General features: G+C 43.5%; 1 protein-coding gene across 6 annotated transcripts in view; it reads right to left on the bottom strand.

Moving 5' to 3' along the window:
• The window catches only part of LOC122383716 (serine/threonine-protein kinase mig-15-like), a 396652-nt gene extending 384181 nt beyond the window's left edge, over positions 1-12471 (bottom strand). For 5 of the 6 annotated variants that reach the window (XM_043370439.1, XM_043370441.1, XM_043370440.1 and 2 more), the window contains exon 1: positions 12049-12452. In XM_043370439.1, coding sequence (XP_043226374.1) covers positions 12049-12108 — 60 coding nt within the window. In that variant the 5' untranslated portion in view covers positions 12109-12452. Of the gene's footprint in view, positions 1-12048 lie in introns of all 6 variants that reach the window. The other variant, XM_043370438.1, reaches the window with a different exon arrangement.
• Between the last annotated feature and the right edge of the window lie 3529 nt (positions 12472-16000).

Here is a 16000-nt window from a genome sequence, read left to right as displayed (position 1 = left end):
GGAACACGATGCTGACAAAAGTAATGTCCATGCTCTCGAGTCAAAAGCTATTACCAAAAAACGGTCATTTTTAGTTTTTGCCCTCTGGAGGCTAAACAATTGACCTGAGGCCAAATCTGTGAACAATGCATCAGAAAGGCCTGTAAAAGAGCTATCGCATGCGCTTTTCCGCGGCGCTGTAGCTCAATTGGTTCCCGAGTTATGCGTCGGGGTGTTGTTATTGAAAAGTTATTGAAAATGTGTTTTTCTTTTAAGTGACTTTTTTACATAAGGTTATCCAATTCAACACCATACCTACCCAAGCCATATTATATACCATTACAGTTGGGGAAACTACGAGGCGAAGATCCAAAAATTGATCGGTCAATAAATAGACTTTTGAGTTTGGATGACCATAATATAGGTACCTATGGGCATACATGCAGACCTCGCTACTACGGGTGAAAAACGGTATAACGTGCCGGTACTTGCGGTATCGCGTCCACTTATCGCAGAGAAAAGGCTTCCATTTTCCACTAGGAAGTAACGCGATCCGATTAAATTCGACGAATTCACCCGAAAATGGCGATAGGGAAAACGGCTTTTCTGCAGGTTCCGGGCCTCACAATCAGCTGGCCATTCCATAAATAGATCGGTATTTTGAAAGAAAATTGTTTTAAGATTTAACTTCATTACAATAAATAAATAAATTAAATTTTTAAATAAGGATTTGACCACAATTGGAAAAACCATAAACAAAATAATAAAAATAATGACATTTTAAAACCACGGTGCTGCGTACATTTCTTTGGCGCGTCTGATTCAATCCGCCATATTTGCCAATCACTGTTAGAACTTGTATGTAACTGTGTGGTTTAGAGCCGCCAGTACATTGTGCACCGAGTGAGTGTAAGCCTTGTGTGGTTAAAAAAAAATATTATGCCTCTTTTTTTTCATTTGAATGCTGGAATGCATGGAAAAGATGAAGTTTTCTGATTTTATGACCATATATGGGCATCGCCCCGCCCACTGCAGCCGTTGATTGGCTGATCAAATTTTAGTTCGGCGCCTCGTAGTTTCCCCAACTGATTATAGGTTGCGTTTTCAGCTTTTTATTGTGTCTCAAATCAGCTACAAAAAGACGAGACCTCACCTCGTAGAGCTTTACAGAGAAAATTGAACATTCGAATCAAAGCACTACATAGAGTGGGTCACTGACATCCAGGGACGCAGGCTTTTTCAATGTTGGACGGCTCAACCTCACATAATATAAATAGGGGGTGAACCACGGATGTCGACCGGTCCTGGTCTCATAGCTCAGTCAGTAGAGCGTTGGACTCCGCGTGGTGAGAGCACGTGTCCCGAGCTCTGTTCGCCCCCCGTTTATTCATCAGCAGGCTGCGACCATGCTGCTACTTCTTGGCTCCTCATTGGTCGAATTCAAGTGGTCTATTCGTTAGACCAATGAGAGGCCAAGCCGCGCCAGCAATAACTTCCTTATATGGGGAAAACCGACAGCACGCTGATATAAAAACAGCGACCGAACAGGGCCCCGGTTACAAGAGTTCGGGTTGGAAGCACGACCAATGTTGGAAATAAGACCCTTTGCTGGTCCCCGTCGGATTCAAAAGATTTTGTTCTCCTCTACAAATTTATACTCTGGCACCTGAAATCTTCTAAATTTCCCAGCCTTTGTGATAAAAAACTGCTGCTATTATTACACCTAAAATATGCAGAAATAGCATCGAGACTCGAGAGGGACACAGTTAATTGGCTATTATACATTTAGCAGGCCACACATTTGATTTTCCTGTTGGCTGTTGTAAACGCTGGCCAGTTCTCCGGACCGATTTTATCATCCGGGACCAGGACCGAAAACGACAATTCCAACATTGAGCACGACGGGCGCTCAGTCATTATAAGCATCCTGACTGGTATGGTTGCGGTTGGTGGCAGGACAGTAGGGTTGTTAAAAAAAAAAAAAACGAATTTTGGAAAAGTATATGGGCTCATGGCTCATGTGGTGCGGTTATCTTTCTGAGTCCAATGATACCTTTTTTTCCGAAAAGTATTACTGCTAGGCGCTGCTCAAACGGCTTAAAGAGGACCATGTTACGCCCGCCGACCGGCCGGTGTCAATAAGGGCGAGAACTCGACGCCGCGCGCCGGCGGCAGCGCCTTATCGGCACCGCGCGCCACGACACCTGCCGGGCGGCCGGCTGGGCGGTGGGAAGTTGTAAGTGCGTGGTCTTATTGCACACGATCGGGGTGAGCTATCCCATGTTTTCGGGGCGGAAAGTTTCAGTGCAGCATCGGTGCGTCTGCCACGGTGGTCTGTGTCGATGGTACAGAAAATAAGTCAAACAGAGCTCAGAAAAGACTGAATGATTCCGGGTAGTTGCCTCGAAACAATCCGTTTCAAGAATACAGCTGCCTTCTTAACGTACCGTATCACTTGTTAATTCTTCAAAAAGCAAGCTCTGAGCAATAACAGACTTCTTTGCATTGCTGTTCACAATTTAAGTTGCTTTTAGACGGTGGCTCGCAGCCCCAATATGCTGCCGCGTAACTCTATTCCAACCACGAAACGGCAACTTAGCGAGAAGATCGAAAATTTAACGAAGTAGGAACAACAGGAGCTGGCAAGGCTCCTGCATTGGTCTATCCGTCATGAGTGACACACCGGGGTAATGTGTCACGTCAGGGCAGAGCTGTGTTCTATGCCGGGTCTGGATTCGGGTCTTGATCGGCATTGGTGGGCACGGCCGCCCTGGCCGGACTACCGGCTTCGCTTATGCTCGAAGGATTGGATAAACGGCGCTTGATTTATATGAGTAGGTACTCCGGCTAATGTCTCTACTCAATTCATGTCTCACTTCGTCACACTGTCAGGGTGGCCACCCTGTCATTCCCAGACATGTTATGTTTTCTTTCGACCAGCTAATCTAAGTTAAACCTGGCGTCGATTCTGTTGCCCCAGCATCTGACATCAACGTATCTGAATAATGACGTTGGTGACGCCTATGCTCGTCAAAGCCACCCCCAAACCTGGGCCGATGACTGTCGGGTCTCCTCCATATTCTGTCCTTGTGCATACTGCATTGCCAGCCCCTGCTGTACGTATATCGTGAATTTTCGATTCGCGCGAAGTTGCCGTTTCGCCGTTGGAATAAAGTTGCGCGGCAGCATATTGGGGGTGCGAGCCACCGTCCAAAACTAACGTAAATTGTCAACAGCAATGCAAAGAGATGTGTTATTGCTCAGAGTTTGCTTTTTGAAGAATTAGCAAGTGATACAGTACGTTAAGAAGGCAACTGTATTCTTGAAACGGATTGTTTCGAGGCAACTACCCGGAATCATTCAGTCTTTTCTATGTAGCTCTGTTTGACTTATTTTCTGTACCATCGACACAGACCACCGTGGCAGACGCACCGATGCTGCACTGAAACTTTCCGCCCCGAAAACATGGTATAGCTCACCCCGATCGTGTGCAATAAGACCACGCACTTATAACTTCCCACCGTCCAGCCGGCCGCCCGGCAGGTGTCGTGGCGCGCGGGGCCGATAAGGCGCTGCCGCCGGCGCGCGGCGTCGAGTTCTCGCCCTTATTGACACCGGCCGGTCGGCGGGCGTAACATGGTCTTCTTTAAGCGGTTTGAGCAGCGCCTAGCAGTAATACTTTTCGGAAAAAGGGCATCATTGGACTCAGAAAAGAATACCGCACCACATGAGCCATGAGCCCATATACTTTTCCAAAATTCGGTTTTTTTTAACAACCCTACAGGACAGTCCAGGTGCGGAGAATTGTCATACCTAATCTGAGGAGGTGTTTTTTTCTAGCACCTGGTGAATGGAAGCGTCGAATTCTTGCGTAGAAAAACACATATAGGTACCTTTTCCCAGCAGCATCACTCTGCTGAGACTCACGCAAAGCAGTTTGTGCCTCAAAACAGACATGTGCATGGATCCAAGTAATGGCTCTATGATCTCAGTGGATCTCAAGCAAACTGCACTTTAGGATCTACATATGATCCCACCGGATCCATCGTGATAAAAATTAATCTGGATCTATGATCTCATAGGATCTGACGATAAACCAAGAACATAGATCTATGATCTGAGTGGATCCCACCATGCACCACATTTGAAACCAGGTTTACAAGTGTTTCTGTGCCAATAAGTGCCAGAAAACTATGGATTATGACGTGCAATCACATAAAATCTCTTAAACAGAACGTTTTTGAGTTGCAGCGAGTGAGTTTCTGGGATTTCTTAATTCACAAAAAAAATTGGATCTATGATCTCACTGGATCTCAAGCAAAAAATTCGCCTCGGATCTATGATCCCTACGAATCTCTCGATAAATTGAAGAGCTGGATCTATGATCCCGACGGATCCGAGATCAGGATCCGTGGGATCAGATCCCAGACACATTTTGTCGGATCCACGTACATGTCTGTCTCAAAAGTAATTTAAGCACCCCCTGGAGCACTATTATATGGTGAGTTTGAATTTCAGGGGGTGCTCGAGGCGAGCACACCCAAAACCCCTAATTCTCCACCCCTGGGACAGTCAAAGTCAGTGAGAGGGACCGACCGTGCACGGCTTTGTGCGTACCTTCAGCTTCGGACTCTAAACTCCGCCATAGATCATGAATTGCGCGATCAGAAAGCAGAGGGCAGGGCCCACGCAACAAGCTCCGCTTAGCGGGGGCTCTGTCCTGTGAATCCTACCATTCAAAAGGATTGAGCCATTTTTTAATCACTTGGCTTTTTGTCAAGGAGCGGTTTTGCAGTAGGCGCCGAAAGCGCGCCAAATTTTCGAAACTGAGCACAATTTTAAAGCGATCTAGGGTGTTGGAGATAACGGTAAGGTAAGTAAATACCTACCCGATTTGCAAAATTACGCCCATGGCTGTCAACATCCGAAGAACTAGTTTTTTCCTTGTATGATTCGAGACAGCTTTTAGGATTTACAGAGGGCAAAGTTACCCCAGCCATGCCGGGGTAGGCTGAAAGCTACCCGGCCACGGACGGGGTGGCCGGGGCAGGTTCTCCACCCATGCCTACAGTGCAGTGCATGATTAACCCGCGACCGCCTGGGGGGGTCGGATCCGACCCCCCCCCCCTCCGTTTTTCTTGAATAACTCATGAACCGCTTACGCTATCAACTTGAAACTTGGCATACCTTCTCCTCCATCAATTTGACGTCTTCTGTGTAATTTTCAAGAAAATTTTTCCTTTTTTAGATATATCGATTTTAGGGATGTAACTACACGGCGTTTTCAGTCAAAAAGTGGTAAATGTTTAAAAAATCGCCAAAAATCAAGGTTTAAGCAAATTGCAAATTAAGGACATGAATAGACGCAGCTCAACGAGTTCTTTAAAATGTTTATCTCGGATTTTCCATAAAATGCGTTTTTCACTCCTAAAAATTCAAAAAACTATATTTTTCGGAAAACAGCTAATAACATCTAAAAAATTTAAAAGTTCCAAAAAACCGGAATATTTGGTATATAGCTCTATTAGAACATTAGATGTCCCAAATTTCAACTTTCTATCTTGATTTTTGACCGCCAAATTGTAAAAAATAGCTCCAACATGCATAGGGCATGGTGACGTCATAAGCATTTTCGTGAATTAGAGGCACTTCTGAACATCGCATGTGAAAACAAATGGCACCACTAGATTCCTGGGACAAAGTTCGTCTAGAAAAGTGCATTTTATGTCAAAACTATAAAGTTGAAAAATTGACCTTTTTTCTTAGCCCTCGTTTAGTTATGTATGGTATAAACGACTTTGTATGCTTTCAATGCACACTTATCACCAGCACAGTGACTTGGGGTCACATCCGTCACATATAACCATTACCATCGGATTCGGCGTGAAAAATAAGCCATAAAACATGTGTCGCACGCCCATGTAGCAGAAAGTGAAAACCGTGACCTTTCGTGACCTGACCTGACCTTGACCCGTACTTTGTATGACCCCTATACGCACATAGTACACTCGGGGGCAGATTGATGTTCCACTACTCTGCACCCATCGGGCTCCCATGGCTCAGCATTGGCTGCTGCCAGTGTTGCCTGCCCTCAGCATTGCTCAGCACTGCCTGCCAGTGCCAGTGCTGCCAGTGCTGCCACTGGCAGTAGCCAGTGCTGAGCCATGGAAGCCCGATGGGTAGGGATTGGTGGAACATCAATCTGCCCCCGAGTGTACCTTCACTAGGCCTTTGAGGTCATTTTTGGTGAGTTTCGAGCAGCAGCTATCGATTCCGCTGTCCGTAAGCCTAATCATGAAAAATCCCAGAATTTGACCTTTGACCTGACCTTGACCCGAAAGTTGACCTCAATCTTAAAATATTAGGAGTGCTTTGGGAAGGTCTCGTAGAGACCTTTCTAACGCCGCCTCGCGGGGCTCGATACGACCATTGGTTCTCGAGATAACACCCCAGGCGGTGCCGGGTTAACTAGCGATTCTAAACCTCTGACTTACGATGCAAGGTCAAGCAGGGATTGGCAAATGCTGCAGATTGAAACAGACACGCCAATAGGAGTGTATAAGCAGCACCAGGGTTTTTAAATGTCATTATTTTTATTAATTTGTGTTTATGGTTTTTCCAAGTGTGGGTAAATTACAATTTTTATCTAAAAATACGGTACTTATTGTAATGAAATTAAATCTTCTAACAATTTTCTTTCACACACAAATCCATTTATGAAATGGCCAGCTGATTGTGACGCCCAGAACCTGCAGTAAAGCTGTTTTCGATCACCATTTTTGAGTGAATTTGCTGAATTTAAATCTAAGTTTAAGTTCAAGTTTAATATAGTGAGCTATGGTAGACAGGGTCTATTTGGTGCTCACTTCGAGCATTAAACTGGGCCAGACTGGGTACCGTAAAATGGGGTGTTAAGGGACAGTGGGGTGATAAGGGACAGTTGTGTGGGAAAAACTTTGAGTCATGTTAAGTTCCTAATTTGAGAAGGTTAAATAAAAACTTGAGTGTGGTAGTTGACACTGTTTTGTTCTTAACTATAGGGCAAAATGGCATGGTTTTTCATGCAAGTGATTTGGTTCAAAAATGGTTTTGAAAATCATGCTACATTTTCACAAAATTGAGACATCTCCAAAACTCTGTGTGTACCACATAAACTAGTAAGTAGTATGTATACAGGTAAAATGAATGCATAGGTGTATTGTCACATGTATTGCACATGTTTCCTGAAAAAACTTATACAAATCCACGTAGCCGTAGCCGTAGCCGGTCCCGTAGCTCAGTTGGTTAGAGCGTTGGACTCCGCGTGGTGAGAGCACGCGTTCCCGGTTATGACATTCCGGGTTCGAGGCGCGACGACGGGCGCTCGACATTTATGGGCCTCCTGACAGGTATGGTTGCGGTTGGTGGTAGACCGTAGCCAGGCGAAGTCAGCGAGGGGACCGGCCGTGCGCGGCTTTGTGCGCACGTTAAACTTTGGACTCTAAATTCTGCCATAGAATCGGAATTGCGCGATCGGAGGGTAGAGGGCAGGGTCATCGCAACAAGCTTCGCTTAGCGGTGGCTCTGTCCTTGTGAATCCTTCCCATCAAAAGGTTCGGACTAAATTTATAAAAAAAAAATCCACCCATTCATTCATCATCCTCTTCCTCTTTTCCGGACACATGCGTATTTTGAGGTGGATGTGGGGTGCCAAGGGACAGGGAAGAAAAATAAAAAATAATATATAAATATAATTTTTCTTTCATTAGGCATGGAAAACACCAAATTCCACTTAAATTGCTGGCAAGTTCATGCTTTCATCTCTTACACATTTCAAGTTATAGAACAAAACACCTCAAAACTCCCTTAACACTCTCTTTTACAATGATGGGTCAATGAAGACTGATGTAGGTAAATGTGATGTCATCATAAAAAGGTCAAAACAAAGAAGGCAACATAATGACAAGTGACTAGCTTCAAAATGGGTTTTTGTTGATGACAGAAGGGTACTTTTAGTTCTGTTTACCTTATAATTAGCACATTTTCCAGAAGCGTAGACTGCATTATATGCAATTGGCCATTAGTGTTGAATGAACCTGACTTGTTTTGTGACAGAATATGCAAAGCATCTCAGTAAATAAATTGTGTGCCCTTTCACACCCCAATTGTGGGCATTTGATGACCATTTCTTGGAATAATGTAGGTGTCCCTTAACACCCCACATTGGGGTGCTAAGGGACAGCGATGAAAAATAATAAAAAATAATATGCAGGTGTATATTTTTAAAACTTTAATGTAGCAGGCATGCAAAGCACCAAATTCCACATAAAATGCTGACAAGTTGATGCTTCTATCCCCAGCCCTTCTTGAGTTATATAACAAAACATCTCAAAACTGTCCCTTAACACCCCATTTTACGGTAACTTAGGTACCTATTAAGGATGTTAAACAGAGAGGATAGTGCCGTAGTGGTCCTGAGCTTGTCTAGCCAGTTCTTGAAAGTGTTTGTGTTTTCAGACATTATGATCTCCTGAGACAGCTTGTTCCATGCTGAGACTACTCTGTTTGCAAAAAAAAAAATTGTTCAAGCTTGGGTCCTCCCTGGACCTACGTTTCTCAAGCTTGAGCTGGTGACCTCTGGTTGTTCTTCCGTGGTGGCTAGTGAAAAATTGACCTGGGCATATGTTCACTTTCCCCTTAAGAATCTTAAATGTTTCTATCAAATCTCCTCTTCTGATCCTTTCTTTCATAGTTATCATGTTTAGTACTTTCAAATGTTCTTCATATGGTCCTCCTTTCAATCCATGGACTAGTTTTGTGGCCCTCCTTTGTATTTTTTCAAGTGCTTGCATGTCTTTAATCAAATAGGGACCAGCTGCTTGCACACAGTGCTAAGATGAGGTCTAACATACACTGAAAAAAGCGTTTTGAAGTTCTTCGCTGTTAGTTGACCAAAGGTCAGCCTCAGTACCCTGAGGGCAGACATGGCCTTGTTTGCTGACTTGGAACAGTTCAATGAAAGTTTCAGTGTGTTGGTAATGTGCACTCCAAGGTCCTTTTCTACAAGAGTTTCCTCAAGCATTTGTGGTCGCCCAGTTACTGTTTTCATTGTGTAAGTGAATCCAGGATTTTGGGAGCCACAGTGCATTACTTTGCATTTTTCCAAATTGAATTGCAGCAACCACTCTCCAGACCACTTGGTGAGTTTATCCAGATCAGCTTGCAACTTAAGAGCATCACTTTGATTACTAACAGGTCCATACAACTTGGTATCGTCTGCATACATTTTCATCTTGCTCCTGACCAGGCTTGGTAATTCATTGACATAAATGATGAATAAAACAGGACCCAACACTGAACCTTGGGGTACCCCACCTCTGACTCTAGACCATGTGGACAACTTGTTACCAACCGAAATTCACTGGGTACGGCTACTCAAGAAGTCTGATATCCAAGCAAGGACTTCTCCCTAGATATTATAACCTTGTAGCTTCATACAGAGTCTACTGTGCGGCACAGTGTCAAAAGCTTTCTGATACCGTAAAATGGGGTGTTAAGGGACAGTGGGGTGTTAAGGGACAGTTGCATGGGAAAAACTTTGAGTCATATTGACTTCCTAATTTGAGAAGGTTCAATAAAAACTTCAGTGTGGTAGTTGACACTGTTCTGCTCTTGACCATAGGACAAAATGGTATGGTTTTTCATGCAAGTGATTTGGTTCAAAAATGGATTTGAAAATCATGCTACATTTTCACAAAATTGAAACATCCCCAAAACTCTGTGTGTACCACATAAACTAGTGGGTGTACAGGGAAAATGAATGCATAGGTGTATTGTCACATGTATTGCACATGTTTCCTGAAAAACTTGTGCAAATCCACCCATTCATTCATCATCCTCTTCCTCTTTTCCCGATACATGTATATTTTGAGGTCGATGTGGGGTGCTAAGGGACAGGGAAGAAAAAATAAAAAATAATATCTAAACATAATTTTATTAAGTTTTCTTTCAGTAGGCATGGAAAACACCAAATTCCACATAAAATGCTGGCAAGTTCATGCTTTTATCTCTAACACATCTTAAGTTATGTAACAAAACATCTCAACACTCTCTTTTACACAATGATGGGTCAATGGAGACTGATGTAGGTAAATGTGATGTCATCATAAAAAGGCTAAAACAAAGAGGGCAACATAATGACAAGTGACTAGCTTCAACATGGGTTTTTATTGATGACAGAAGATTACTTTTTGGTTATGTTTACCTGATAATTAGCACATTTTCCACAAGCGTAAACTGCATTACACGTAATTGGCTAAAAAGGTCATTAGTGGTGAATGAACCTGACTTGTTTTGTGACAGAATATGCAAAACATTTCAATAAATAAATTGTGTGCCCTTCCACACCCCAATTGTGGGCATTTGATGACCATTTCTTGGAATAATATTGGTGTCCCTTAACACCCCACATTGGGGTGCTAAGGAACAGTGATGAAAAATAATAAAAGATAATATGCAGGTATAAATCTTAAAAACTTTAATATGGCAGGCATGTACATAAAGCAACACATTCCACATAAAATGCTGACAATTTGATGCTTCTATCTCCAACCCTTCTTGAGTTACATAAGAAAACACCTCAAAACTGTCCCTTAACACCCCGTTTTACGGTAGTCTGGGTAAATTATAAAAATTTAATCAAGTAGCATTAAATGTTAATGGAAAATGGAAGCCTATTCTCTCCAATAGGTGGACACAATACTGCAAGTACCAGCCTATTATCATGTTTATCAATCAGAGTAGCAAGGGCTGCATTTATGCCCATTTATTCATATACGTATATTTATTGACCAATCAATTTTTATCTTCGCCTCATTATTTCCCCAAACTGAAAGCCAAAGGGGGCATTCAAATGCATAAGCCCCTTAGAGTCAGGAAACTGTAGACTTTGAAACTATATAACTCAGAAACAAAGCATTGCTCGATGTTGGGTGGCCAAATCGAAAATTGCAAGCCAGGGACCCAAATTTGGCTATCTCAACTCAAAACTGATGTTAAATGGATGGTCACTTGAACATGTTCAACTGTAAATGTGTAGAGCCCACACAAAATTCCACATCATATACTAATGGCATACAAAGAAAATCAGTCGGGCGCACTAGGGTAATTCCGTTCCATATATAGAAACGTTTCTTTATTTGGAAACGTTTCTATATTTGAGATGTTTTTTGTTCCATATATAGAAATGCTCGTTCCATAAATAGAAATGCCAACCTTCCGGACGATTTATTTTAAAGCAAGATGCGTTATATACCTAACTTTCTAGATGGTGGAATGCCATCCAGTGGCAAAAAGGAAGCACTCAGGTGAAAATGGCACGTCAATTTCGCCAAAACTTAAAACATCTATTTAGCCCAAATTAGCCAATATTCAGTATAAGTAGAGCAGACGTCACACGAAGGTTTTCCAACCAAGGAGAGGCGCTATGCCTGGAGATACTTCTTTCTAACAAAACCTAAACAAACCTAACCTAACCTAACCTGACCTAACCTAACCTACAACCTACAACCTACAACCTACAAACCTACAAACCTACCCTACAACCTACAAACCTACAGCGCCTCTCCTTGGTTGGAAAACCTTTGTGTGACGTCTGCTCTACCAATGCCCAATATTCTGCCAAAAATTAGCCCAAATCAGGTTCTGGACGTCATATTTGAAGGGAAAGCTCAATGGAAGTTTTTCTCTTATTCGCAATTTCTTCTACATTTTACACAAACTGGAAATCAAATCGTCGTCATTACCATGGGCCACCATGGATTTCTTCGGGCCTCCTTGCGATTATAAACTCAAATGTTGGCTTGTCACTGGTGGTAACCGTTTTGTGCGAAATTTCGCCAGAGCTTGCAAAGATCGTCAAACAGGTGAGCGTGCACCTACCGTTTCCAAATATAGAAACGCAGCGTTTCCATATTTGGAACAAGCGTTTCTATATATGGAACATCGTTTCCAAATATAGAAACGTTTCTATATATGGAACGGAATTACCCTAGTGCGCCCGACTGAAATGGCATACAAAGAGTGACTCACCTTCAGAGCATTGAGATCAATGTCGTCCAAACTACAATTAACATTTTGTGAATGTGCCATCTCCAGTAAAATCGATGCCTTTGCTTCACCAGATGGATCATAAATTATTAATACCTAGATATTGATGTATGTATCTGGCAGAAATGATGCTCGAACGCAGAGACAGACTTATTTCAGATCGCTGTTACTGGGCAACAAAGACGCCAAGTAAGATTCAGCACGATCAATGTTATAAATAGTGCATCAATATTCTTGCATGGTCAGAATCATAGGCACCCTCCAAATCCCTGATAATTCCAAAGATCATTTCCGTGAAGTTAATGTAAACATCACATCCGTAATAATATTAATGCAATATTTTCATCGCAAAACTGCACAAACACACAAAAGCCGCAAAATCCCGAATAACACTCAAGAAACAACATTGACGCATTGGAGACATTCATGGCGAAGACGGGTGGCACTTGTCGTACAACACTTCTTTGAAGTTAGCCTGTAACTTAAAAACCACTGGGTTGTTGAGGACAAAAATACCCCCAGTCGATTTGCCATATGCACTTTCTAATGATATTTTGAATATAGGCATCTCAATTGACCTTGATGACCTTGAGAGATCGTCTGAGCGTTTTTGCTCATGGCAGCTTTCTATTCCTACCCGTAGGTGATGTCCGGAGAAATTGCCGAAAGGCGATTTGCCGAATGTCATTTTGCCGAATGCATTTCAACGAATGTCATTTTGCCGACGTGCTTTTTGCCGATGTGTCAAAAAGTCGAAATGCTAAAAGTCGAAATGCCATTTGCCAACATGCCTTTTTGGGCTGCCTCGCCGACATGCCATGGGCTGCCTCATGCCTGCCGATATGCCTCGGGTATGCCTTGCCGATATGCCCCCCCCCCCCTCACTCGGGCATTTTTAGGAGTTCCCTGTCGGAGAGCCAAGAGCCCAGAGAGCTGCGCCGCGCAGAGGGTGGTGAGGACACCGGCGAATCGGTCCTAAGGGGCATACCTATAGGTACCTACGAAGTCGGCTCTGAAGTCTGAGACCGGCGGAGGAACGGGCAGCTCCTCAACCCAGGGCCCACTGGCGGATCCAGGGTTTCAGCGCGGGGGGCATACCAGGTCACGGAGCCAAACCTAGGGTACCCCCAAATCATGTTTTCTTATCGGATTTAGGCCACTTATTTTTCGTCATAGGCCTGTTACGATAGTTTTTTTTTTGTAAAAAAAAAAACAAATGGGAGGCCATCTGACCCCACTGGCAGATCCAGGAGGGGCTTTTGAGACAAATACCCCGGCACTGCCAGAAATCGACGGAAATTTACGTTTTTGTTTCAGGAATAAGACGAAAACATAACTTTTATTATGAAAAGTTTGCTTTAAAGTGTACAGCAACGCGTAAAGAATACAAATCCGATCAGTTTTGGGGAATTTGGATTTTGGAGAGACTTCTTTGAGTGTATGCACTTCCCGCAGCGTCGCTTTTTGGATCCGCAGTGCCTGGCCCATGTGTTTTTATATTAGTTTGTTGCCCCCTCACGTCGCCCTACTAGACGATTAAAAAATCGAAAATACAAACCTCTAGCCTCAATCCTACCTAGCACAAAGTATTGCGCTGAACCCAGCGGTGTAACTGTCTTTATGTATGGGGGGTGCAGGTGCACCCCCATCCCTTGAAAGTGCACCCCCATCACGTCAAAGTGCACCCCCATAGGCTAAGCGGCGCCCCACACGCCGCCCGACACCGATAAGCTCTTGAGCAGAATATGGCGAGGGTGATTTCCCCGCTACATTCCGTCTCGTGACCGACGTCGTGCTGCTTGCGGGCTTGAGAAGCGTCCAGTAGTATCGTTCCCCAAAAATGGGTGAAAGGGACACTCCGGCAAGAACGGGACTTTCTCAGCAAAAGTGGAACGCCCGAGGCAAAAGTGGGGCACCCTCAACGTACTGTTAACGCCGGCCAGACCCCTTGAGACCCTAATTTTTCGCGATTACTTTTAAATGCGTGAAGGAATTTCAACCAAGCTCAAGACATGGCCGTTTCAAGACAGGCCGAAACTTTTACAATTTAGATATTTTATCGCCATTTCAATATTTCAGGCACTTGTCATTGACTCGTAATGTTAAATTTCGAGCAAGATTTTCATCCGGTGTGTAGAGGCTATCACCAGTCAGTCTGTGATACGTTATGACGTCACAGCTAAGCCCCGCCTCTGTGGTCTTGGCCTGCGGCGGTTTCGGGCCGGCGCGCGGTCACTCTCGCTGTGGCGGGGAGCGGGGACGGGCGACGGTCGAGCGGTGCCGAAAGCCGGCGGAGTTGTGCGTAGCGTCTTGGCTGACAGTGCCCAGAGAGCGACATGATGACTAAGGAGTCATAAATGCTCAATGCACATTGCTTCTACAATGCTGATATGTTCGCTGATATTTTTTTTTTTTTTTATAAGCTGCAAATGACGGCAGGGCGTATTTTAAGGGATTTTCACTGGGTCGGCAATCACAATTAGGGGCGGCATTTTGCACTCATAGGGGCGGCACTTGGCATCTGAGGGGGGCGGCATACCTACTGATATTTAATGACCAAAAAAGAAACGTTCGACGGTTCTTTTATAGCTCCTTCTAAGTAATGATTTCAGATTCAACCTAAGCTCAGCGGTATTATGTTTATTTTCCGGGATATAGTATTTCTCTCGTCATAATGCGATAAATGAACTATAATTTGACTTTACAAATATTAATTTAAAATTTTTACCTGAGGTCAAGTTCATGACCTCACCAGAAATAAAACATGTTGCATACCTACCAGTCGATTCGTATCGTCAAGCTTAAAACATTCACGGTGTTTTATGGCTCTATCTATACATAGAACAGTGGTCGGCAGGTCGCACGAGTGGTGTCCACTTTATGGGCGCTGGACGGGGCCATTACCGCCACTAATCATACCCCATTGCTTACACAGCAAGGGTCGCTGATATTCGGCCATACCCTTTGACGCATCTATTTTCTGCATATAAATAAAATGCAACACAATTAACTCTTTTTTATGGAGAGGGAGAGCGGGTGGAGTAAGGATGAACTCATACATTTTTTATTTATTAGTTACTCGCGTGATGAACAGCGTATTGCAACGATACGTTCATCCCCCCCCCCCTCACGTTAATGAATGGTATACCTACCTACTCAAATATTTTCGTGACCCCAGTGACATTTTCATTGAGTTTTTGAAATTTGAATGAACTTCACTCGGTAACTTTCTCTCCGGCTCGGCCGGCGGACAAAACGCAAGCGAAGGCAATGCGGGAAGTATACGGTGCTCTACCAGCTGAGCTACGGAACAGGCAAATGCTCACCATAGATACACCGACTGAACGATCCCTTTATAACGTCAGCGATTGATAAGACAAACAGTGTGTAACTGTATATATAAAATGTAAGTCTCGAAATTGCTATGTCTTTGACCAAAGGTAAGGACAATTTTGCGACCCTTCCATTAGGTATAAGGAAATGGGAGAAAATCAGGGCATGTGCCTCTTTTATAGGTAGAGAAATGTCAAAGACAAAGTTAACGAATTTAAACATCATAAAACAATTAAAAATGACATACTTAATCGGAAAATTGCCACCCACGACCACGACCCCTCGTTATGTCCTTGAGGTCATGTCAGGTCATGGAAGGCCTCCAGCAGTATTTTCAATAACTTCTGATAGAGACATGCGACATGCCTGAGCGATGAAAACACCTTAGATGATTTCAGTTTGACGATACAAATCGACTGATATGCAACATGACCTTTACCAGTCAGGTCATGACCTGGACCTGAGCTCAAATTTCCCAAATGACATTTGAATGTCAAATTATAGTTCATTCGACGCATCTCGACGAGAGGAGCACAGTACTGAAAAAAAAACAATGTCATAACTTTCGTGAGTCAATAATTATAATAATAATTATTATTAT

This window comes from Amphibalanus amphitrite, unplaced genomic scaffold (assembly GCF_019059575.1).
Source record: "Amphibalanus amphitrite isolate SeventyFive unplaced genomic scaffold, NRLGWU_Aamphi_draft 000171F_arrow, whole genome shotgun sequence".
Classification (NCBI taxonomy): Eukaryota; Metazoa; Arthropoda; class Thecostraca; order Balanomorpha; family Balanidae; genus Amphibalanus; species Amphibalanus amphitrite.
Note: the sequence above shows the minus strand (reverse complement) of the source record. Positions and strands in the feature narration are given on the sequence as shown.